At 43.6% G+C, this 24238-nt stretch overlaps 1 protein-coding gene across 1 annotated transcript in view; it reads left to right on the top strand.

Annotated features, from left to right (window-relative positions):
- The first annotated feature begins 1899 nt into the window (after positions 1-1899).
- Positions 1900-24238, top strand: part of kif3a (kinesin family member 3A) — an 80090-nt gene continuing 57751 nt past the window's right edge. The window contains exons 1-3 of the mRNA XM_060915234.1: positions 1900-2058; positions 4268-4550; positions 22387-22531. Coding sequence (XP_060771217.1) covers positions 2053-2058; positions 4268-4550; positions 22387-22531 — 434 coding nt within the window. The 5' untranslated portion in view covers positions 1900-2052. The remainder of the gene's footprint in view (positions 2059-4267; positions 4551-22386; positions 22532-24238) is intronic.

The raw sequence follows: 24238 nt of genomic DNA on the forward strand, positions 1-24238 counted from the left end.
AGGCGACACTGCTAACCACTACACCACCGTGCTGGCCCGGTTTCAACTATATTCAAGCTATTCTAACTTGTTAAGATATCATTTTTGCAGTGTAGAAGAAGACAAGACACCAACTCTGAGATTATTAAAACTAGTTCTAGATTGTAACAAACTTATTCCAAGATGTCTTGCCAAGTAAAATTATCTGTCCATGCAGCAAGATAATTTCACAAGTGTTAAGGAATTTTCTCCTCAAATTTTCAGCAGTGTATTGTCCTCTGACAGTGGTGGGGCGGGGGGACTGTCCCCCCTAAAATTATGTTAAGTTACGATGGGAGTCCTTTGACTATTTACAAGGAAGAAAAGGAGAGAGTAGTGTGAATAAACAGCCTGCTGTGCCCCTTTGTTTTCCCTTATTAAATCCCGCTGCGTCCCTTCATCCTGGCGGTTGGTACTGTAGGTTGGTAGCACCCATTCGTATCAAAACCAGTGAAATTAGCCTGGCCCTGTCATCACCAATTGCCTCCGCTTTCTGGGATTTTCCTTATTTGTCTTATGCAGAACTGCAAAACCCATCACTTTTAGTAGACAAGCTGATTTATGAATATTCTGTGGACTAATTAACCCATTGCTGTGGCAACTGTCTAGACATGTCTGGTCTCCTTGGGTATTCACACCAAAGTGGGGACCCTGTGACAGCAAGGCTATGACAGTGTTACTACTGTACATTTGTATCTGACTGATAACTTGTGTGGGCGGCACGGTAGTGTAGTGGTTAGCGCTGTTGCCTCACAGCAAGAAGGTCCGGGTTCGAGCCCCGTGGCCGGCGAGGGCCTTTCTGTGCGGAGTTTGCATGTTCTCCGTGTGGGTTTCCTCCGGGTGCTCCGGTTTCCCCCACAGTCCAAAGACATGCAGGTTAGGTTAACTGGTGACTCTAAATTGACCGTAGGTGTGAATGTGAGTGTGAATGGTTGTCTGTGTCTATGTGTCGGCCCTGTGATGACCTGGCGACTTGTCCAGGGTGTACCCCGCCTTTCGCCCGTAGTCAGCTGGGATAGGCTCCAGCTTGCCTGCGACCCTATAGAACAGGATAAAGCAGCTAGAGATAATGATAATGAGATGAGAATAGTTACACTAATGCAGATCATCGCTGCATCATCAAAATTTGTCTCACAGCCCCCTTTCCCATGTCACAACGTCACTGCCGGGGTCAGCGTGACTGCATATATTTTATATGGGGGTGCCTTGAGAATTTGCATACTTCTGAACGGTGCCGTGACTGAAAAAAGGTTGAGAAACACTGCACTATATAAATAAACTTCTCATCTCATCTCATTATCTCTAGCCGCTTTATCCTGTTCTACAGGGTCGCAGGCAAGCTGGAGCTGACTACGGGTGAAAGGCGGGGTACACCCTGGACAAGTCGCCAGGTCATCACAGGGCTGACACAAAGACACAGACAACCATTCACACTCACATTCACACCTACGCTCAATTTAGAGTCACCAGTTAACCTAACCTGCATGTCTTTGGACTGTGGGGGAAACCGGAGCACCCGGAGGAAACCCACGCGGACACGAGGAGAACATGCAAACTCTGCACAGAAAGGCCCTCGCCGGCCCCGGGGCTCGAACCCGGACCTTCTTGCTGTGAGGCGACAGCGCTAACCACTACACCACCGTGCCGCCTCACAAATAAACTTGACTTGACTAATTCTATGGTTTACAGAGACATTCTATATAATTGTGTGCTTCAGACTGACTTTGTGGGTATGATGGTCAGGTGTCCACATACTTTTAGCCATAGAGTGTATGTTGTGAGCTTCCATGGTAGATGCAGTGTATTGATTTGTGGCTGTGCAGAGATACAGTGCTGATGTAGCTCTCGCTCTCTCTCTGTCAGTGCGCAGCCGCAGTGTATCCCTGTGATAAACTCCTCCAGGGCCGCTGTTTGGGATGGGCGTCTGACTGAGCATGGAGAAATAATACCGGAAAACCTCCCATACATTGTTCACCCCATCAGGAAGCGAATCGTTTCTCTTTGTTTGATTAACAACATAGCGAAGGTTCAGAAATGCCGGTAAAATGATCCTCTTTCTCGCGCTGTGTGTGTTCACCCCGGGGTTCCTCCCTTCATCTGTTTGCCTATTAGCTTGCTAGCTTCCATGCTAAATATGTGTATACACACACCGATAAATGTCAGACAGTTAGCATGTTTTGGTGTTAGTCACTGAACTTCTTTATATATTTACTGGTTTCTGTTGCAGTGGCGTTTTGAGAGTGTCCTTAATCCTATAGAGAGAGAGTGTTTTGCTTTGGTTTAACTAGCCAGGTAGCTAACCAGCTCGCAAAATACCGATGGTTGTCTAGACAACTAACTTCATCTTAATTGTAGCTACTGACCTCAGCATAGCATAGAATAGCTTAGCTTAGCATAGTTTAGCTTAGCTTAGCTTGTCAGCCGCTTAACAGGCAACAATTCTAAATTCTAATTCTAATTCTGATAATAATTTTAAAGAAATAGTCGAAGCTCCAGATGAACAACTAAATGTCATCCGCTAATGTGTACATTGTTTAGCGACCCTTGTTAGTTCCCTCATGGTAGGTATTGAACTCACTTTAGCATAGATATCCCTCAGAAATTGTAGTAATAATAATAATAATAATAATAATTATTATTATTATGCATGTAACTTACTGTCAGTTAACCTCAGTTTTATTTTGTAGCCATCACTAATTTGGTCAAATTATTATTATTATTATTATTATTATGCATGTACTTACTGTCAGTTAACCTCAGTTTTATTTTCTAGCTGTCACTAATTTGGTCAAATTATTATTATTATTATTATGCATGTACTTAACTTACTGTCAGTTAACCTCAGTTTTATTTTCTAGCCGTCACTAATTTGGTCAAATTATTATTATTATTATTATTATTATTATTATTATTATGCATGTACTTAACTTACTGTCAGTTAACCTCAGTTTTATTTTCTAGCCGTCACTAATTTGGTCAAATTATTATTATTATTATGCATGTACTTACTGTCAGTTAACCTCAGTTTTATTTTCTAGCCGTCACTAATTTGGTCAAATTTATTATTATTATTATTATTATTATTATTATTATTATTATTATTATTATGCATGTACTTACTGTCAGTTAACCTCAGTTTTATTTTCTAGCCGTCACTAATTTGGTCAAATTTATTATTATTATTATTATTATTATTATGCATGTACTTACTGTCAGTTAACCTCAGTTTTATTTTGTAGCCATAATTAATTTTGTCAAATTTATTATTATTATTATTATTATTATTATTATTATGCATGTACTTACTGTCAGTTAACCTCAGTTTTATTTTGTAGCCGTCACTAATTTGGTCAAATTATTATTATTATTATTATTATTATTATTATGCATGTACTTAACTTACTGTCAGTTAACCTTAGTTTTATTTTGTAGCCGTCACTAATTTGGTCAAATTATTATTATTATTATTATGATGCATGTACTTAACTTACTGTCAGTTAACCTCAGTTTTATTTTCTAGCTGTCACTAATTTGGTCAAATTATTATTATTATTATTATTATTATTATTATTATGCATGTACTTAACTTACTGTCAGTTAACCTCAGTTTTATTTTCTAGCCGTCACTAATTTGGTCAAATTATTATTATTATTATTATTATTATTATTATTATTATTATTATGCATGTACTTACTGTCAGTTAACTCAGTTTTATTTTGTAGCCATAATTAATTTGGTCAAATTTATTATTATTATTATTATTATTATTATGCATGTACTTACTGTCAGTTAACCTCAGTTTTATTTTCTAGCCGTCACTAATTTGGTCAAATTATTATTATTATTATTATTATTATTATTATTATTATTATGATGCATGTACTTAACTTACTGTCAGTTAACCTCAGTTTTATTTTGTAGCCATCACTAATTTGGTCAAATTATTATTATTATTATTATTATTATTATTATTATTATTATTATTATGCATGTACTTAACTTACTGTCAGTTAACCTCAGTTTTATTTTGTAGCTGTCACTAATTGTTGTAATAATAATAATAATTATTATTATTATTACACCAAATTAGTGTAATAATAATAATAATTATTATTATTATTTTATTTTATTTTATTTTTGAACATCACGCCACTGTTAAATGTGAATCAAATCCTGTAACTAATGGTTTGGTCATTTATGTGACGTGCTCTTCCAAATTACAACCATCTCTGTTGTGCTTTCTTGCAGACCAACAAACTTGATAAACCAGAAAAGTCTGAGGTGAGCAACAACGTCAAGGTGGTGGTCCGATGTCGACCTCTCAACCCAAAAGAGATCATGATGGGATACAAGCAGTCGGTCGCCGTGGACGAAATCCGAGGAACCATCACCGTGAACAAACTCGAGACGCCCAATGAGCCGCCAAAGACCTTCACTTTTGACACGGTGTTTGGTCCCGACAGCAAACAGCTAGATGTGTACAATTTAACAGCCCGGCCTATTATCGATTCGGTGTTAGAGGGATACAATGGTATGTGATGTCCTGGAAGAGTGCTCGTCACGTGCAATCTTTGCCCTACCCTTATTATGTGAAAGTGGTATTGTTTGATAATCAGTATTGGTTTTTATACCATAGTGGTGTTAAATTTTCAAATTTGTTGGGTTAGAAGGTGATTTAATTTTCTATAAAAGCAGATCTGGCAGTAGTACAGCTGCAAATCATAGACTTATATTAATGCCCTTGCTGTAATAAGTTATCGTTTCTATAGTCACAGCTCATTCAAAGGGGTTAGGATGGTGGGTGCTGGATATTAATCAAATATACCCTGCACTGAGAGGCTCCGGTTGAAATTATGGATTCTCTGAGGTGACTGAGGGGTGCAGCTCTGAAGAAAATAGTACTGTACCAGTCATCGAAGAGAATCCATAATTCCTGGTGCCTCTCATTGCATGATATATTAGATTTATATTCCTTATCAAAAAATTCCAAACTAAAAGTCTTAAGATTGAATGTTTGTTGTTTACGTCGGCGTGACCTTTGACCTGCGCATGTGCAATGTACCATGCTATCGCCTGCCTCGCTAGGCATGATCATGATACATAGATATATGCACACAGAAATGCTCGCGGAGCCACAGCTGTGACTCGAGTCGGCCGTACAGCTTGAAATTCTGACATCAGTTCATTGTATATCCAGGATATACCATGACTGACTCACACCATATCCGTTTTTTTTTTGACGTCATGAGATACATTGCTTCATCAATGGTGGAACTATTTTATTTCATGTGAGCCATCCTTGGCCAATCCCTGCATGGGAATGTTTTGATGAGGGATATAAAGACATTAAAGCTCATAGGCAACGGTTTTAATTTTATGCACATTTGAAACTTTATATGTTAAAAAACCCTCTGTAATTTTCTTCTGGTCCCAAGAAGTATTGTTAATAAGTAATAATTAAAATAAGTTAGCATGGATCGTGGCGAATTTCTGTTCGGCTATTTTCGTGGCCAATCGGCACGTGACGTAATTTAAGCCAAACAAACCGCTTGAGTTGAGTCCACTTCCGTTTACTTACATTGCCGTTCGGCTTGAGTGCTGACGTGTATTCGGGAATTTCTAAAGAAAAACCATGCCTTATTGTTGTGCAGTGAACTGTAACAACGGGACCGGTTCAGGAAGAAGTTTTTACCTTTTTCCGGAAGAGGAGAAGAAGCGGAACGAGAGGATTGGCTTTTTCTGAAAAAGAAGAAGAGGCGGAGTGAGAGGGCTGGCTTTTTCCGAAAAAGGAGAAGAGGCGGAGCGAGAGGGCTGGCTTTTTCCGAAAAAGAAGAGGCGGAGCGAGAGGGCTGGCTTTTTCCGAAAAAGAAGAGGCGGAGCGAGAGGGCTGGCTTTTTCCGAAAAAGGAGAAGAGGCGGAGCGAGAGGGTTGGCTTTTTCCGAAAAAGGAGAGGAGGTGGAACGAGAGGGTTGGCTTTTTCTGAAAAAGGAAAAGAGGCGGAGCAAGTGGGTTGGCTTTTTCCGAAAGAGGAGACGTGGCAGAGAGAGTGGATTGTGTGCGTGAAGCCAGAGGGTTGTTTTTTTCCGGAAGAGTAGACGAGGCAGAGAGAGTGGATTGTGCACGTGAAGCCAGAGGGTTGGCTTTTTCTGGAAGAGGAGAAGAGGCGGAGAGAGTGGATTGTGGGCGTGAAACAAAATCAAGCAGTCAAAGAAGAAACGGAGCAGCAATGCTCAAGCAAAAAGGAGAAGATTGGAGGTAAACATTTTTACTTTTGCTTGCAATTGACAAGTCAAGAATCCTGAGGGATCCTGTACAATCATTGTGGAAATGAGACAAAGGGATATTTCCTCACTCAGAGTAGGCTATAAATAGTATAATGCCGCGGATGGCAGGCTAATGTGGCCTACCGGCGCACTGTCCAGTAATCGTTCCCTATATCCACTAGGGAGGGCGGTTTAATTATTCTTCAAAAGGGCTCTTATTCAGTATTACGACGAAAGTAGGAATTTATCATAACTACCAGGATAAATCGTTTGGGCGCGAGTCTTGTTGAGGTCCGGGGTCACCGCGATCAGAGTCGGCCGAGTCACTGTCTGATTCCGAGGCTGCACGGTCAAACCAGTGAGCCGCGTTCACCGATTGCCTCGCAACGGCCATAGGCTCATACAGATATGGTTTGACCTCTTGATATTTAATTTGGAGAGTTCCTACTTCAAAATCGCTATCGCTTTCAGACATTTTACACAACCTCTCACGACCAAAGTCCGTACACGTGTGCTTGGTTCGCAAGTAAAGCCTCGGTCACAACCGGCCGTACGTGCTCCTACGGCCAGTCTACGTGCAAAAAACGTAAGAAACGCACGGAGGGCGCGCGTGTGACATGCTGATTTTTGAGCCATAGACTGGCCGCAGACTGGCCGCAGAGGTTCTTTGTCATGTCAAACAAACTCTACGGGCGCTTACGTTTTTTTCAGGTTGCAAGACAAACTTATGGCCAATGTGCGTCTTTCTCCACGAACAAAAAAAAAACGCAGCGATTTGGGAAACGCCAAAAATCGCACGGCCAGAACAATCATACGCCCGGTTGTGACCTAGGCTTAAACACAGAGCTGCTCCCGGTCTGTTTGGCTTAAATGACGTCACACGACGGTCCCCTGGCGGTGAAAGTGCGCATAAGTGAGATGTAAACAGACCTTCGGAAATTGGGCAAAACGGTATATTTTAACCAGGAAGATTGAATTCGCTTTTTGGGTCGTTCTTCTAGACAATAAAGTTTATATTCTACATTTCACCTCTGACCGTTGTCTATCACCTTTAAATAAAAGCTGAATTATTGCTGTGGTAAATTTTTCTGTAAGGAGACATTTCGTATGGAAGGAGTCACCAATGTTAGTGTTTTGTAACAGTCAGAGATAAAGCTGTTACATTTTTCTGACCTGGGAAATTCTTCAGGGCTCCGTAGTTTCACAGGAAGAATCAGAACCAGAACCGAGTTTATTGCCAAGTCCATTTTGACATACGAGGAATTTGCTTTGGTGATTGAACAGTTAAGATAAAAGTAGTTATATAAATGGAATAAAAAAAGAACTTTAAAGTATGCAAATGTTTAAAAATGGACATATTTAAGGAGTATGTGCATGGGTTGTTTTGAAGTCCAATCTGTACAGTCTGACCCAGAATGTGTGTAGAAAAAAAAAAAAAGGTCACAGGATCAAGATGAAGAAGAAGGTAGTCATGGCATGAATGTGCGAGAAAGAGAATATGTGCACTGGGTTAGATAAATAACCAAGCTGTACAGTGAGTGCCGGAATGTGCGGTAAAGGATCACAGAATAAAGATGCATGACATGACCACGAAGATGCAAAATCTCAGTTCAGTGAGGAAGTGCATTAATGTTACAGATGGAAGTGTGAGGTTGGAGCCAGTGGGGGTCTCTGACCTTATTGATGAGGCCGGCTGCAGTGGGGAAAAAGCTGGCTTTATGGTGTGAGATTTTGGTTCTAATGGACAGCAACCTCCTACCAGAGGGAAGTGTCTCAAAAAGTTTGTGCCTGGGGTGAGAGGGGTTGGCTACAGTCCTTAGTACTCTCCTCAGGATCCTGGACTTGTACAGGTCCTGAAGAGATGCAGTCTGCCCTTGTCCCTGGCAGTGGCAGCAGCATATCAGATGGTGATGGAGGAGGTGAGGATGGCGGTGTAAAAATGCACCATCATTGTCTTTGGCAGGAAGAACATCCTCTGCTGTGCTTTCTTGGTGAGAGAACAGATATTCATCTCCCACTTGAGGTCCTGAGGGATTGTAGTGCCCAAGAAGCGGAAATACTCCACAGAGGTTACTGGGGAGTCAAACGGTCAAATTATAGATGGGGGGGGTAGGGTGTGGCAGAGCTCCTCCTGAAGACTACAGTCATCTCCACTGTCTTTAGAGCAGGGGTGGGGAACGTCCGGTCTCCAGGCCGTTTCCGGCCCGTGAGACCGTTTGATCTGGCCCGCAAGATGATTTCATAATCACTCTCTCAAAAAAAAAAATTTATATATAAAAATTAAATCAGAAAAAATGAGGCTGCAGTTAATAAAATAGGGGAGTGGTTGTCTTTCCGGGCCAAGGTCAGGGTCCTGAACCCCACATGAGCAGATCGTGATCATGCGCAGTCACGTCGCGTCATTTAGCAGGCATAGACAGTCTGTTTAACGATTTCAACAAAACGCACCATGGCGAGTATGAAGAAGAGAAAGGTAGATGCAAAATGTCATGCTTTTCAGGAAAGATGGACAAATGATTATTTTTTCGTAGAAGTAAAAGGCAAGCCAGTTTGCTTAGTTTGTGGGGAAGCACTTGCAGTGATGAAAACTGCTAATCTGGAGCATCATTACAGCACCAAACATGCCAAGCTGGACAAGCTGAAAGGACAAGTGCGTGTCGATAAAATTAATGGTCTTTGGTGGAGTTTGGGCGCCCAACAAGCAACATTCACAAGACCTCAAGGTAACCAAGAAAATGTTACACAGGCTAGTTTTGTGGTAAGTGAGCTAATCGCTAAGAAACTGAAACCACATTCAGAAGGGGAGTTTGTGAAGGAGTGCCGTGTCGCTGCCGCGGAACTGCTCGCACTGGACAAAATGAAACTATTCCAAAGTGTCAGTTTGTCTCGAAGAACTGCCTCCGATCGGATTACTGACATGGCACAAGACATTGAGAAAACACTGAAGGATACCGCGAGGGATTTTCAGTTTTTCTCATTAGCCTGCGACTAGACAACAGACATCACAAATATCGCCCAACTCGCCATTTTTGTGCGTGGGATTACAGCCTCACCAAAGGTGAGGATTTGTTTGAGCAAGTTGTTTTGGCTATGAACAAATTCGACCTGCAGTTTGACAAGCTAAGTGGACTGGCTACAGACGGAGCCCCAGCCATGGTTGGCGCGCAGAAAGGATTGACTGCGTTGGTTAAAAAAGAAATGAGTCGTTTCAGTCTGGATCCAAATGAGTTGGTTGTGTGCCACTGTATCATACACCAAGAGAGTCTGTGTGCACATTCCCTGAAGCTCAGTAATGTGAGGACTACTGTTGTTTCCACCATCAACTTCATTAAAAGCAGAGGAATTAACAGCCGCTAGTTTAAAGAGCTACTGAGTGAGCTTGAGTCAGAGTATGGAGACCTGGTGTACCATTGCGAGGTGCGGTGGCCGAGTCACGCAGATATGCTTACACACTTCTGCAGCTTGAGGGAAGAAGTAAAGCAGTTCATGGAGATGAAGAGCAAACCAGTCACTAAACTCAGTGATAGCAAGTGGCTGTGTGATTTGGCCTTCATGGTGGACATTACCAAGTACCTCTCAGAGCTGAATGTAGAGGTCTGCGCGGGTCGGATTTTTCAGTCCCGCCCGCGTCCGCATTGTGCAGTCCTGCTCCTGCCCGCGCCCGCAAAGAATTATGATTTTCAGTCCCGCTCCCGCCCGCGCCTGCCATATTTTGTCCCGCTCCCGCCCGCAAATCCCGCATGATGCAGATGTTCGCGTTATTTCTCAGGAAAGTTCTTGTCTTGACACAGCGTGATGGTGCCCCGCCCCCTACTTTGAGTGGATTTGAGCATAGATATCTACAGCTCACGTTCACGTTTGTTATTATTTACCTTGTTTCTGAATTCAGCATGTAGTGTCTCTAATAATAATAATTAGTGCTGTCAAGCGATTAAAATATTTAATCACGAATCGCACATTTTTATCACATGAGAAACCATTGTAATTCTCTGATCAGCATAAAAAAGTGAATGGGCTTGCTTTGTACCAATGGTGTTTTTTTTTTTTTTTTAATTGCAAAGCAGAGCTAGTAAAAGAAGTGAATTGATTTACTGCTTGAGTTAGTCTACAACTCTAATCAGAGAGACAGGTTACACAGTGACGGTAGGCTTGACTCAATGCTATCCCAGAAATCCTTCCTGTAATATGCAAATTTGGCCGCCTCTGATTGGACAGCCACATTTGCATATTGCAGGAAGGATTTCTGGGATAGCATTGAGTCAAGCCTACCGTCACTGTGTAACCTGTCTCTCTGATTAGAGTTGTAGACTAACGCAAGCATTAAATCACTTTACTCATGGTTCTCTTGCTAGCTGGGTGTGAACTGCGAGTCATTAGAGTGATCAAAGGATTTCCCGTTAGGGTGATCAATGGCAAATTTAAGATGCCATTCCTCACTCAATCTGGCAATCTGACTCTCTCTGCAAATTTAGGCATCTTAAAATGTTTTTATTAATGCCAAATAAAATATCCAGCACAAATTATATATGATAGACATAAATTAATAATTTATAAATTTTATTTCAAACACGTTTTTAGTTAGCGGGACTGCAGCTTATCACCGCTCCCGCCCGCGCCGCATATGTGCACTTCTGGTCCCGCCCGTGCCCGTAATGAGCTTTCAAAATTTGTCCCGCGCCGCACTGCTTTGCGGCGGGTCCCGCGAGTCCCGCGGGACTCCCGTGGGAGTGCAGGGCTCTAGCTGAATGTTAAGCTCCAAGGTCCCAACCAACTTTTCAGCTCACTGTTTTCAAATGTGAAATCATTTGAACCTAAACTGAAGCTGTGGCAAGTGCAACTGGAAAGGGGAAACACTGTGCATTTTCCTACTCTGCAAGAGCAAAAGCCTGCTGTGACATCTGAATATGCTGGGGAGTGTGCAAAACTACTCCAGGCCTTTGGAGAGAGGTTTCAGCTGATGAGAAGTTATGAGAAGGACCTGAACATATTTGCAACACCATTCAGTGTGGAACCAGCTGATGTGCCTGACAACCTACAGCACGAAATCATTGAGCTGCAAAGCAACAATGAGCTCAAAGCTAGGTACAACAACCTTCCTCTGCTTGAGTTCTACAGACTGTATGCGCGTCCTGAGGATTTTCCCACTCTGAGGAGACATGCACTGAAGTTTGCATCACTGTTTGGGACAACCTACTGCTGTGAGCAGTTCCTCTCAGAACTGACCCTTGCAAAGAATCGGTTCCGCTCAAGACTGACTGACCCAAACCTGGAAAACCAGCTGTGAGTAGCATCGTCATCTGTACCATCTGATATCAGACGCCTCGCCAAAGAGAAGCAGTTCCAGCCTTCACATTAGGTCGGCCAGATATAATAATAAAAATTGGTAAAATATTATATTGTGGCGGCACGGTGGTGTAGTGGTTAGCGCTGTCGCCTCACAGCAAGAAGGTCCATGTTCGAGCCCTGTAGCCGGCGAGGGCCTTTCTGTGCAGAGTTTGCATGTTCTCCCCGTGTCCGTGTGGGTTTCCTCCGGGTGCTCCGGTTTCCCCCACAGTCCAAAGACATGCAGGTTAGGTTAATTGGTGACTCTAAATTGAGCGTAGGTGTGAATGTGAGTGTGAATGGTTGTCTGTGTCTATGTGTCAGCCCTGTGATGACCTGGCGACTTGTCCAGGGTGTACCCCGCCTTTCGCCCGTAGTCAGCTGGGATAGGCTCCAGCTTGCCTGCGACCCTGTAGAACAGGATAAAGCGGCTACAGATAATGAGATGAGATTATTATATTGTGGCATCTTCATTACATAAAATGCTCAAAGTGCTTTACATCAGTACATATAAAATCAATAAGAACACGACTAAAAACAGAGCATTAAAACAATATGAGGTGGATAAAATTTAAAAAGAAAATGGGAAGATTAAAAAGGGATAAAACAGAAAGTTACACCAATAAAGTTGCTTTATTTGAATAGCATGAAAGAAAGCTAAAATAAATGGGCTGCATCTTAAAATTTTCAGCAGAGGTTATGGGTTAAAAAATTTAGTTTGGCCCCCACAGGATGTTATAAAACTCGAAATGGCCCTTGATAAGAAAAAGGTCCCCCACCCCTGCTTTAGAGCATTGAGCTCCAAGTTGTTCCACCTGCACCAGGACACCAGACTCATCCTCATCAGAGATGAGTCCAGCGAGGGTGGTGTCATCTGTGAACTTTAGGAGCTTCACAGGCTGATGACTTGAGGTGTAGCTGTTGGTGTACAGAGAGAAGAGTAGAGGAGAGAGGATACAGCCTTGGGTGGGTGGGGTCCAGTGCTCATGGTTTGGGAGTCAGAAATGTGTTTCCCCAGTTTCATGTGCTGCTTCCCTTCAGACAGGAAGTCAGTGATCCATTTGCAACTGGAGTCAGGCACGCTCAGCTGGGAGAGCTTGTCCTGCAGAAGAGCCAGGATGATGGTGTTGAAGGCGGAACTGAAATCCACAAACAGGATCCTAGCATAGGTTCATGGGGAGTCCAGGTGCTGGAGGATGAAATGAAGAACCATGTTGACCACATGGTCTACAGATCTGTTGGGTCTGTAGTCAAACTGCATGGGGTCCAGAAGCGGGTCAGTGATGTCTTTAAGGTGGTAAAGCTCGAAGGATTTTATACCCAGAGGTCAGGGCAATGGGTCTGTAGTCATTTAATCCTGTGATCCTTGGCTGTTTTGGGGACGGGGATAATGGTGGAGGCCTTGAAGCTGGCTGGCATGTGGCATGTCTCCAGTGAGGTGTTGAAGATGTCTGTGAACACTGGAGACAGCTGATCAGTACAGTGCTTCAGGGTAAGTAGTGAGACTGAGTCAGGACCTGGTGCTTTGCGGGGGTTCAACTTCTTAAAGAGCTTGTTCATGTTCCTCTCTAGAATGGAGAGAGTTGAGGTTGTGGTAGTGATATGGGGTGGGCCCCCAGGGTGAGAGGTTGTTGAGAGGCCCTGGCAGAAGTCGAAGCAGGAGTGATGGGCAGGAGCTGGAGTGTGGCGTTACGGGGGATGATATCAGGATAGTCCCATTGTCTTTCAAAGTGCCAGTTGAACTCCTTCAGTTGGCTGGCCGGGCACAAGTTGTTAAATTGAATGTAATGCCTTCTTGTAATGCTTTAAAATGAATATCATTAGTAACGACCAAAATGAATTAATAAAGTGGGGGGGGGGAATACTATTAATTATTTAGTTTTGTGCTCGATAATAAATTATCGATAAATCATGGCGTCCAGATCCTGAGAAAAGGCAGCCTTGCCCCAGGGCTAATCTCGCGTGATGTCACACGTGGAACCCCGGTTACATGGGTCATTTCCGTTCATCTGACTCCGTGCTTGTGTACTCGCTGAAATTGGATATTGTTGCTGGAATCTTACAAAAATAACGATGGGAAGCACTGCGTGTTGTTTGTATGTTCAAATCCATATATAACAGGACATCCAGTTCACGAATTTCCAAGAAATGGCACTAATCTAAAGCGACAGTGGGTGAGGTTTGCGCAAACGAAGCGGGCAGATTTCGTGTCGCCTACTAATAATAAATCTGATTCATCAAGTGTTCACCATCACAAGAACGACCACATGGGAATTACTGGAGCAAAAAAACCCATTGATTTAATAAATGACATTTGATCTGACATTTGATCAGTTCGTCAATTCCCCTATTAAGGCCCACTTCATATTTTCTTTCAATAATTACACTGAATAAGTGTACGTTTTAAAGATTATATTTCTGTTTATTGAGGTATGTGTAAATATTTTCCAATGTTTTGCAGCGGCCAGCTTCGGATAAAAATCCACAAACCAATCTGTGTTTCCAGTTTTCTCTGGCTGGTGGTGCGCTATCGGCCATGAGCGGGACTGTCGTGAATTGAGTGAACTGGCATCTGTTTCTCATCCTAAGGGCTTGAAAAGAACCGTTTACCCCGAAATATCCTTGATAATCTTCTGCTCCTTCATCCGACATATAAGAATCCCAATCACTATCAGAATTCTCTCCGAAATGTAATTCCGTATAGAGATGACTATTGCTCACATGGACAAAATTGATATCTGGATCTTTGTTATACATGTGACGTCACACACCCCTTTGGGATCTTCCGGATCAGTCTCAGCAGATTCCGTGAAAATTGACTGATTTTATTGATTTTTCAATCAACTCGTGGCCTTTTGGATCAGCTATGGTTTGAAAACACATGGTCAGTCAACATAATGATTGTTGCTTTGTACAAGGAAAAAAAGTGCGACATTAAATTCACTTTAAGAGTGGAGGACTGAAGGTTTGTAGTTACTGATCTGTCTGAGCCCTTTCCAGACAGACGCAGAGCATGTTGGCTGAGAACTAGCGTTGGGGTTTCTCATACCCCTTTTCCACCAAATCAGTTCCAGGGCTGGTTCGGAGCCGGTGCTGGTTCACAACTCGTTCAACTTGCGAGACAGCTGAGAACCAGTTTGGTTTTCCATAGCTCGCGGTGCTAAGGGAAGCCATGTCATTACGTCGTTGTATACGTCATTACGTCGCTGTATACGTCAGTTACGTCGCTACGTTTGCATAAACCTTGGCGCGAATATCGAAGCAAAAACAACACGGAAGAAGCAGCAGCAGCAACAACAGCAATAATAATAATGGATGACTTCACGTTTGTACAGCTGCTGCTTCTCGTCGCTTAAAAATGGCGATCTTTCGCGGTCTTGTTATTGTTGTTGGTCTTAACAACTCCGCCCCCCCCGCTGACGTAAGCAGTTCTTTCCTCTGGCCCAGCAGAGAGTTGGTGCTAGCCTGGAACCGGTTTTTCTGGCCCAGAGCCAGTTTTTTGTCAGTGGAAACAGAAAACCCGGTTCCAAACTAAGCACTGGCCCCGAACCAGCCCTGGAACTGCTTTGGTGGAGAAGGGACATCAGAGTACAGTCGTTTAGCTTCTCTCACTGCCTTGCTAAACCTGTTCCTGTCCCCACTTCTGAATGCTTCTTCCTTTTGCAGCTTTAGCTGTCTGAGCTTATCAGTGAACCAGGGTTTTTCACTATTTTAAGTCACCCTGGTGCATGATGGAACGCAGCAGTCCTCACAGAAGCTGATGTAGGATGTCTCAGCCTCTGTGTGCTCATCCACATTTGGTATTGGTAACAGTCCTGAACACATCCCAGTTTGTACAGTCCAAGCACGCTTGAAGGTTCTTCGCAGCCTCATACCTCTGTTTCTTTGATGTCCTCACTACACGTTTCCTCAGCTTTAATTTCTGCCTGTATGCAGGAATCAGGCGGACCATGACATGGCCAGTGGCCCAGTGCAGTGTGGGGAACGGCGTGATGGACGTTGTTGACTGTAGTGTAACAGTGATCCAAAATATTCTCCTTCCTGGTCGGACATTTTAATAAACGGTTTGTTTGTATTTGGGTAGTTCGTGGCTGAGGCTCCCTTTGTTAAAGTCGCTGAGGACAATAATTAGGGAGTCCGGGTTAGTCTGCTCCATACCCAGTATCTGATTGGCCAGCATGCGCTGTGCGTCCTGCACGTTGGCCTGCGGTGGAACTTAAACACCGACCAGAATGAATGGAGCAACTTGCGTGGGAAGTAGAAGTGGTTACAATTTACGAAAAATGATTCCAGATCGGGAGAGCAGTGCTGCAGGATCACTGAACCATCTACTGTTTACATAAAAACAGATTTCGCTGCCCCTTCGTTTTGACGGAGAGATCCGTGTTACGGTCCGCTCTGAAAAGTTGGAAGCTGGCCAGCTGCAGCACGGAGTCCGGTATGAGTCCGCATAGCCACGTCTCCGTGAAACATAAAATGGAAGATGAAGAAAAGTCCCTGCTTCTCCCCATCAGCAGCTTGAGTTCGTCCAGTCAATTGCACAATGAGCGCACGTTGAAGAGAAATATCACCGGTGGCAGAGAGCGAAGTTCGTGCCGGCGGAGGTGCATGAGTGCACTAGTGCGTTTCCCTGTCCTCCGGCGTCTCACTGAGTGAACAAAGGTCAGAGCACCTTTGACCAGAATGTCCAATAAATCCACGGATGACACCAGAAAAGTTGGTCATAAGTCCGCTGGAGTTGTTCATGAGCTCTTCCCTGGTGAAAGAGCTTCGAGTATTGCAGAAGTGAACTGAGTTTACAAACAAAAGGCAAAACAGTGTGCACCAACACACCGAGGCAGCCTTCTTGGTAAGAAGAATGACAAACTGGTTTTTAATTTATTTTTAACTGCAAGAAAGGGGGGGAAATGAGAGGCTGGAGATGGTACCCAGCCCATTACTTGTAATCTCATCTCATCATCTCATTATCTCTAGCCGCTTGATCCTGTTCTACAGGGTCGCAGGCAAGCTGGAGTCTATCCCAGCTGACTACGGGCAAAAGGCGGGGTACACCCTGGACAAGTCGCCAGGTCATCACAGGGCTGACACATACACACAGACAACCATTCACACTCACATTCACACCTACGCTCAATTTAGAGTCACCAGTTAACCTAACCTGCATGTCTTTGGACTGTGGGGGAAACCGGAGCACCCGGAGGAAACCCACGCGGACACGGGGAGAACATGCAAACTCTGCACAGAAAGGCCCTCGCCGGCCACGGGGCTTGAACCCGGACCTTCTTGCTGTGAGGCGACAGCGCTAACCACTACACCACTGTGCCGCCCCCCATTACTTGTAATGTAAATGATATTTCACAGCGTTGAAGCAAAATAAAAATAGATAAAATTTTACTTGATGGCATGAGTCATCATGACTCGTAATCATCTCACCTCCCCAGAAGAGGGTGGTTGCCTATTCGAATCTGGTTTCTCTTAGGTTTCTTCCTCACATCATGTCTGGGATTTATTTATTTATTTATTTATTTATTTTTCTTGTCACTGTCGCCATCTTGCTTATTACACAATTGTAGTATAAGACGAATACAACACTGCAGGATGTGTCGTTATTAGAAAATAATCAACCTTGGTGTGGTAACTGTAAACTTGTTTCATCACACCACCCAGTTGTTGATTATTTTCCAATAACAGCATGGCCCGTGGTGTGTTACTCCTTACTTCCAATTGTGATATTGCAGATGCCTGCAACGCGCAAAAGACTACTGTGATTATTACTGCCTTCCTAATTTAATAAGTTTTAGTGACTTGAGCACAGGCGAGTCTTTAACTGTGACCCAACAGTGCATCGGTACTTAAAATGTTGCACTCTTGCACAGTGTGTAGCAATATAAAAGCAGTATGCTATTTTTGCAGCTTCACTATTTGATTGCACATGGGAAAGCCCCCCCAGTTTCTGCGAAAACTTTATCGCTAATCTTTAGCTGTAAATGTCACACACGTTCACCACAGGGTGGTTATTCTTTAGGTATCCAATATACAAGCGCTTTTCATTAAAAACGGGTGCTTAAGGTACTCGAACAAGGAAAGTTGGTATAATTAAAGGACGGGTAATAAAATAACGAGTTACAGCTCCGTGTTAGTCAGTGTTGTCGTAATGTCCACAGTTGCTCTTCAGCAGATTCTTTAATATTTATGGTGCATCAGTTTGAGTAACTGCAATGGTGCCACATTTGTAGTTGAATTGGCGATATGGGAGAAACCTAAATAACTAAGTATGAATAAAACTTGCCAACAAGCCAATTTGCTGATGTGTAACATGAAAATGCCTCATTTTGACCTCGTGCTGATTTTATCTAGTTGAGCATGAACCTGTAAATTCACAATTCTTGGTCTTGTGAGCCAAAAAGAAAGGAAAAGGCAGGACTGTAGTCTGGGCTCATGACTAAGGCCATAAACCTTCCTCAGTTCGGGTCAATGCTTATATTTTGCTTCCTTTATATTTTGTTTTGGATAAAAGTCTCTCTGCCAAATGAGTCAATTCTGGAGCATGAAAAATAGAAACAAAAATGCAGACCTGTGCAATCGTAGGCACAGGATATAAGGCAAGGTCCTATGTTTTTAATATTGACATTTAAAAGGTGTTTCCTGCTGCTTTGCACTTGGTATTTGCTTACTAGTTGATTCTGATGTTTACCGCAAGTTGGCCTAGTGGTTAGCGTGTCTGCCTCTCGATCGGGAGATCGCGAGTTCTATTCACGGTCGGGTCATACCAAAGACCATCATAAAAATGGTACCTACTGCCGTCTGGCAAGGCACGCTACAATACAGATGCGAGTGGGGAGTCAAACTCTCGCGGTTACCAGAGGACCCGCCCCCCACTGTAACCCTAGCTATGTAATAGGCGAAAGGCAGAGGGCTACGGAAACGGAGATTGGCACCGCCCTATGCGCCACATATCGTGGGAAGGACTTTGATTCTGATGTTGAATTATATAAAAGAACATGGATATTAGGCTGGCAGTATGGTGGTGTAGTGGTTAGTGCTGTCGCCTCACAGCAAGAAGGTTCTGGGTTTCAGCCCAGCAGCCGATGGGGGCCTTTCTGTGCGGAGTTTGCATGTTCTCCCCGTGTCTGCGTGGGTTTCCTCCGGGTGCTCCGGTTTCCCCCACAGTCCAAAGACATGCAGGTTAGACTAATTGGTGGCTCTAAATTGACCGCAGGTGTGAAATGTGAGTGTGAATGGTTGTTTGTCTCTGTTGCCCCTTTTCCACCAAAGCAGTTCCAGGGTTGGTTCGGGGCCAGTGCTTAGTTTGGAACCGGGTTTTCTGTTTCCACTGACAAAGAACAGGCTCTGGGGCCAGAAAAACTGGTTCCAGGCTAGCACCAACTCTCTGCTGGGCCAGAGGAAAGAACCGCTTACGTCAGCGGGGGGGCGGAGTTGTTAAGACCAACAACAACAACAAGACCGCGAAAGATCGCCGTTTTTAAGCGACGAGAAGCAGCAGCTGTACAAACGCGAAGTCATCCATTATTATTATTATTGTTGTTGCTGCTGCTGCTTCTTCCGTGTTGTTTTTGCTTCGATGTTCGCACCAAGGTTTATGCAAACGTAGCGACGTAACTGACGTATACAACGACGTAACTGACGTATACAGCGACATAATGACGTGGCTTCCCTTAGCACCGCGAGGTATGGAAAAGCAAACTGATTCTCAGCTGGCTCGCAAGTTGAACGAGTTGTGAATCAGCACCAGCACTGGCTCCGAACCAGCCCTGGAACTGATTTGGTGGAAAAGGGGTATGTGTGTCTAGTCTGGCTAACGCGACTTCAAAGCTCTGCGAGCATTTGGTCTGGCAAAGATATTAAGCCCAACCGTTTCCCAAAGTGCGTGGTTGACCCGCCTCCCTGAAATGCTTCAGTTTGCTACTGGTCGAAGCCAGAAAAGGCTGTGACGAAGCTTAAACCAATCACGTCACTCCTCTGACGTATGTGACGCGACGGGGCTAACTGGTAGATTAAACTCTTACCGAAGCCGGTCGGGAGCAAGGTGAAAACGTCCTTCCTTTCAATAAATACCTCCAGGGCTGCTCTTTGCTCCGTTTTCAATGAGAGCTTGCTCCATGTTCGTAATGTTTCTAGTGAATGAAGCGCTTCCGGCATAGATTCTGTAAACAATCTATGGCTTCCGGTCGCAGTTCTACTACGTCACTGCCTTGAACACGCCTCTACCCAGGGCCGTTGGAGATGCTCAAAGTTGATTGGCTCCCGATTTTTTTGGGAGCTTGGAAGAGCTGTAGATAGCTTGCTTGGCCAGACTAAGCTCGCAACAGGCCCTCCTGTTGCGTCACGCTTAGGATGGGCGGGCCCAGGCTAATGTGCGTCAGCCCTGTGATGACCTGGCGACTTGTCCAGGGTGTACCCCGCCTCTCGCCCATAGTCAACTGGGATAGGCTCCAGCTTGCCTGCGACCCTGCATAGGATAAGTGGTTACGGATAATGGATGGATAATAGGCCTCATCTGTCAATCTTTTTGTAATTTTGTGTGTTTGTGTTCTCCAAATCAAACTGCATTTTTTTTTGGTTTGGATTTACGAAAGTCAGGCTTATTTTCTTCATGCTCGTATGTGTGTGTTGGTCAACCCTAAAGTGTAAAGCATGTACTCGATGCAGCTCATTTACATGTAGCAATGTAGCTTTATTATTATTATTCGTAGTAGTAGTATTCATCTCCCCCCCCCCCCCCCCAAAAAAAAATATTCTTTAGTTAATGCCAATAATATAAAATGACTAGTTTTCGCAACATGTTCTTGATGGTATTCCTAGTCGCTGACCTAGCGAGCTAACATGAGGATGTGTTTTTGATAAAGACTCCAACACACTTCTATATGTTGATATGGGTAATGACATCTGCTATACACTGTAAATGTGATTAGAAATAAGCTATTTAAACTTGACAGTATAATCCCTGTGTGTATATATAAAGTGGAGCAATCCATGCAAACTGTATAAGCACAAGCGGGGTACAAACTTTTTTCCAAATTTACAGGATTTTTATGAATTTCTTGTGTAAATAATCATCGTTTCCCTTTTGGCTCGTGCTCGGCCTTGGGGCGCATCTGCTCTGAAAACCGCTGCTCAAGCAGATGCCTAAATTCTGTTTTCTTCATCATTGCTTTCCTAGCCTGCTACCAATCCATCCCCAATAACTCCTCAACCTTAGACCAGATCCTCTCTGGTGTTCTTTTGTCAAACAGGACTTGTTTCTGCAGTGCATCATTTTCCACGCGGCAGACATGGCCCATGTACCGAAGGACCTGCACATGGCAAAATTCCTTTATCGAGCTGGATTTTGTAATCTTGCATAGTCTTTGGTTTGGTATCTTGTAAGCCCAGTCTAACTGTTCTTCAGCTTGACCTGCTGTGTCCACACCCTTTTTACGCTCATTGCAGGACGGAGCATTCTTTCTGGCATAACCACCTGACACCATCTTCCGCAAGAAACCATTCCAAACAGTTTTGATCTTTTGGAGATCTGCAGCCGACAGATCATACGCCTGGATCCCATATAGTAAGCGGGATCTCGTGCACACTGTTAAGATCTTCATACGCGTACTCTGGTAGATTTCCCTATCGGTCAAACATTGAGTTTGTCCCACTTTTTAAAGGCAGATGCAATTCTCGAGTGCACTGCTGAAGACTTTGTTGTGTTGGTTATCACATGCCCCAGGTACCGAAACTCCCTGACGTTCTTGATATCTAAGTGTGTTGATAGAGATTATTGATTTCCGAGCTTTGGTTGTTTCATCCACATTAAATGCCATGATCTTGGTGTAGGACATCTGTAGTCCGAATCTAGTAAAGGTGTTGTCATATACGCCTTTTCCACCAAATCAGTTCCAGGGCTGGTTCGGGGCCAGTGCTGGTGCTGGTTCACAACTCGTTCAACTTGCGAGCCAGCTGAGAACCAGTTTGCTTTTCCATAGCTCGTGGTGGTAAGGGAAGCCACGTCATTACATCGCTGTATACGTCAGTTACATCGTTGTATACGTCAGTTACGTCGCTGTATACGTCAGTTACTTCGCTACGTTTGCTTAAACCTTGGCGCGAATATCGAAGCAAAAACAACACGGAAGAAGCAGCAGCAACAATAATAATAATAATGAATGGCTTCGCGTTTGTACAGCTGCGGCTTCTCGTCGCTTAAAAATGGCGATCTTTCGCGGTCTTATTGTTGTTGGTCTTAACAACTCCGCCCCCCCGCTGACATAAGCGGTTCTTTCCTCTGGCCCAGCAGAGAGTTGGTGCTAGCCTGGAACTGGTTTTTCTGGCCCCAGAGCCAGTTCTTTGTCAGTGGAAACAGAAAACCTGGTTCCAAACTAAGCACTGGCCCCGAACCAGCCCTGGAACTGCTTTGGTGGAAAAGGGGCAATATATGGTTAGGATCTGGCTTAGCTCTTCTTTACTTTTCAAGGATATTACAACATCGTCTGCATAGAGTAGTTCTGTAACTCTTGTTTGGCCAGCAGCTACTGCTCTTCTTCACAGCTCACGTGGCGAGGCTTCATTCGGTATTTGGAATTCTACCAGAACATCAGTGCTGGGGAACTGTTCAAGCATCTCCTGCCTTGCACGTCACGTTACGAAGTCCATGTAGACTTATAAATGCTCATATGACGGATTTACAAATGGATCTGCTTGTATTTAATGTGATAAACAAGGCTTGATGTTTGTACGTGGAATAACAGTGGAAATTTTTTACTTTTGTCTTTGTTTTGTTTCCAGGAACCATATTTGCTTATGGACAAACCGGCACTGGGAAAACCTTCACCATGGAGGGAGTGAGAGCTGTTCCTGAGCTCAGAGGCATTATACCAAATTCGTTTGCTCACATTTTTGGTCACATTGCTAAAGCAGAGGGAGACACTAGGTGAGCACATCATCAGTGCCTGCTGTTTATTGTTGTACTATTCAGGTTTAATGTGTTAGGGTGTTTTTTTTTTTTTTTTAAAATAGGCTTAAAGCTGAAGTGACACGACTCTACTGTAGCTCGTTTTCCTGTGACACAGATTTTTGAGATCTATACCAACAGTGGGGGGAAAAGCATTATCGGGCTAGCTGCCGAACCTTGTTCTATGTGAGCGGTTCAGAAGTGTAAACTGACCTTTGTTTTGGGTTGTCGGTCACCCGGATATTTCAAAAGGTTTTGGAAATTATCGGTACAGAATGATGTTTTTGTCAGGCTACAATAAATTCAATAATAATACAGTCCCATTTCCAAAAAAGTTAGCAGGCTGTGTAAAGTGTACATTAAGACAGAATGCAATAATTTGAAAATCATGGAAACCCTATATTTCATTGAAAATGGTACAAAAACATCAAATATCGAACCTTTTTTTTTAAAGTTTATATGCTCATTTTGAATTTAATGCCAGCAACACGCTTCCAAAAAAGTTGGGACAGGGGCAGCAAAAGACTGGAAAAGTTGCACAATGCTTAAAAAAACAAACAAACACCTGTGGAACATCACAACTAAATAGGTTAACTGGCAACAGGTCAATAACATGATTTGGACATAAAAAGAGCATCCCAGAGAGGCGGAATCTCTAAGAAGTAAAGATGGGGAGGGGTTCACCGTTCTGTGAAAGACTGCGTGGGCAAACAGTGCAACAGTTTAAGAATAACATTCCTCAATGTAAAACTGCAAAGAATTTGTGGATCACATCATCTATGGTATATAATATCATTAAAAGATTCAGAGAATCTGGGGAAATCTCTGTATGCAAGAGACAAGGCTGAAAACTGACACTGGATGCCTGTGATCTTCAGGCTCTCAGGCGACACTGCATTAAAAGCAGACATGTGTCTGTAGTGGAAATCACTGTATGGGCTCAGGAACACTTCAGAAAACCATCGTCTGTGAAGACAGTTCATTACTGCATCTACAAATGCAAGTTAAAATTTTACCATGCAAAGAAGAAATCATATACTATATTCAGAAACACAACCACCTCCTCTGGGCCTGAGCTCTTTTATGATGGACTGAGGCGAAGTGGAAAACTGTCCTGTGGTCTGACGAATCAAAATTTGAAATTCTTTTTTGGGAAATCATGGACACTGAATCCTCCAGGCTAAAGAGGAGAGGGACCATCCGGCTTATCATCAGTGCACAGTTCAAAAGCCAGCATCTGTGATGGTATGAGGGTGCATTAGTGCACATGGTATGGGTAGCTTGGACATGTGGGAAGGCACCATTAATGCTGAATGATGTATACAGGTTTTGAAGAGCCTTTATTTTTGTAACATGTACACTCAGGCACAGTGGGACCAACATGCTGCCATCGAGATGACCTCTTTTTCAGGGAAGGCCTTGCTTATTTCAGCAAGACACATATTGTACACATTAAAACTGCATGGCTCCGTAACAAGAGTCCAGGTGCTAAACTGGCCTGCCTGCAGTCCAGACCTATCTCCCATAGATATCATTTGGCGCATTATGAATCGCAAAATACGACAAAGGAGACCCTGAACTGTTGAGTAATTGAAGTCCTATATCAGGCAAGAATAAGAAACTTTATTCATCCCTCGGTGGGGAAATTTACAGTAGGACAACATTTCAGTTTCAAAACTACAGCAA

Source organism: Neoarius graeffei, chromosome 2 (assembly GCF_027579695.1).
Source record: "Neoarius graeffei isolate fNeoGra1 chromosome 2, fNeoGra1.pri, whole genome shotgun sequence".
Taxonomy (NCBI): Eukaryota; Metazoa; Chordata; class Actinopteri; order Siluriformes; family Ariidae; genus Neoarius; species Neoarius graeffei.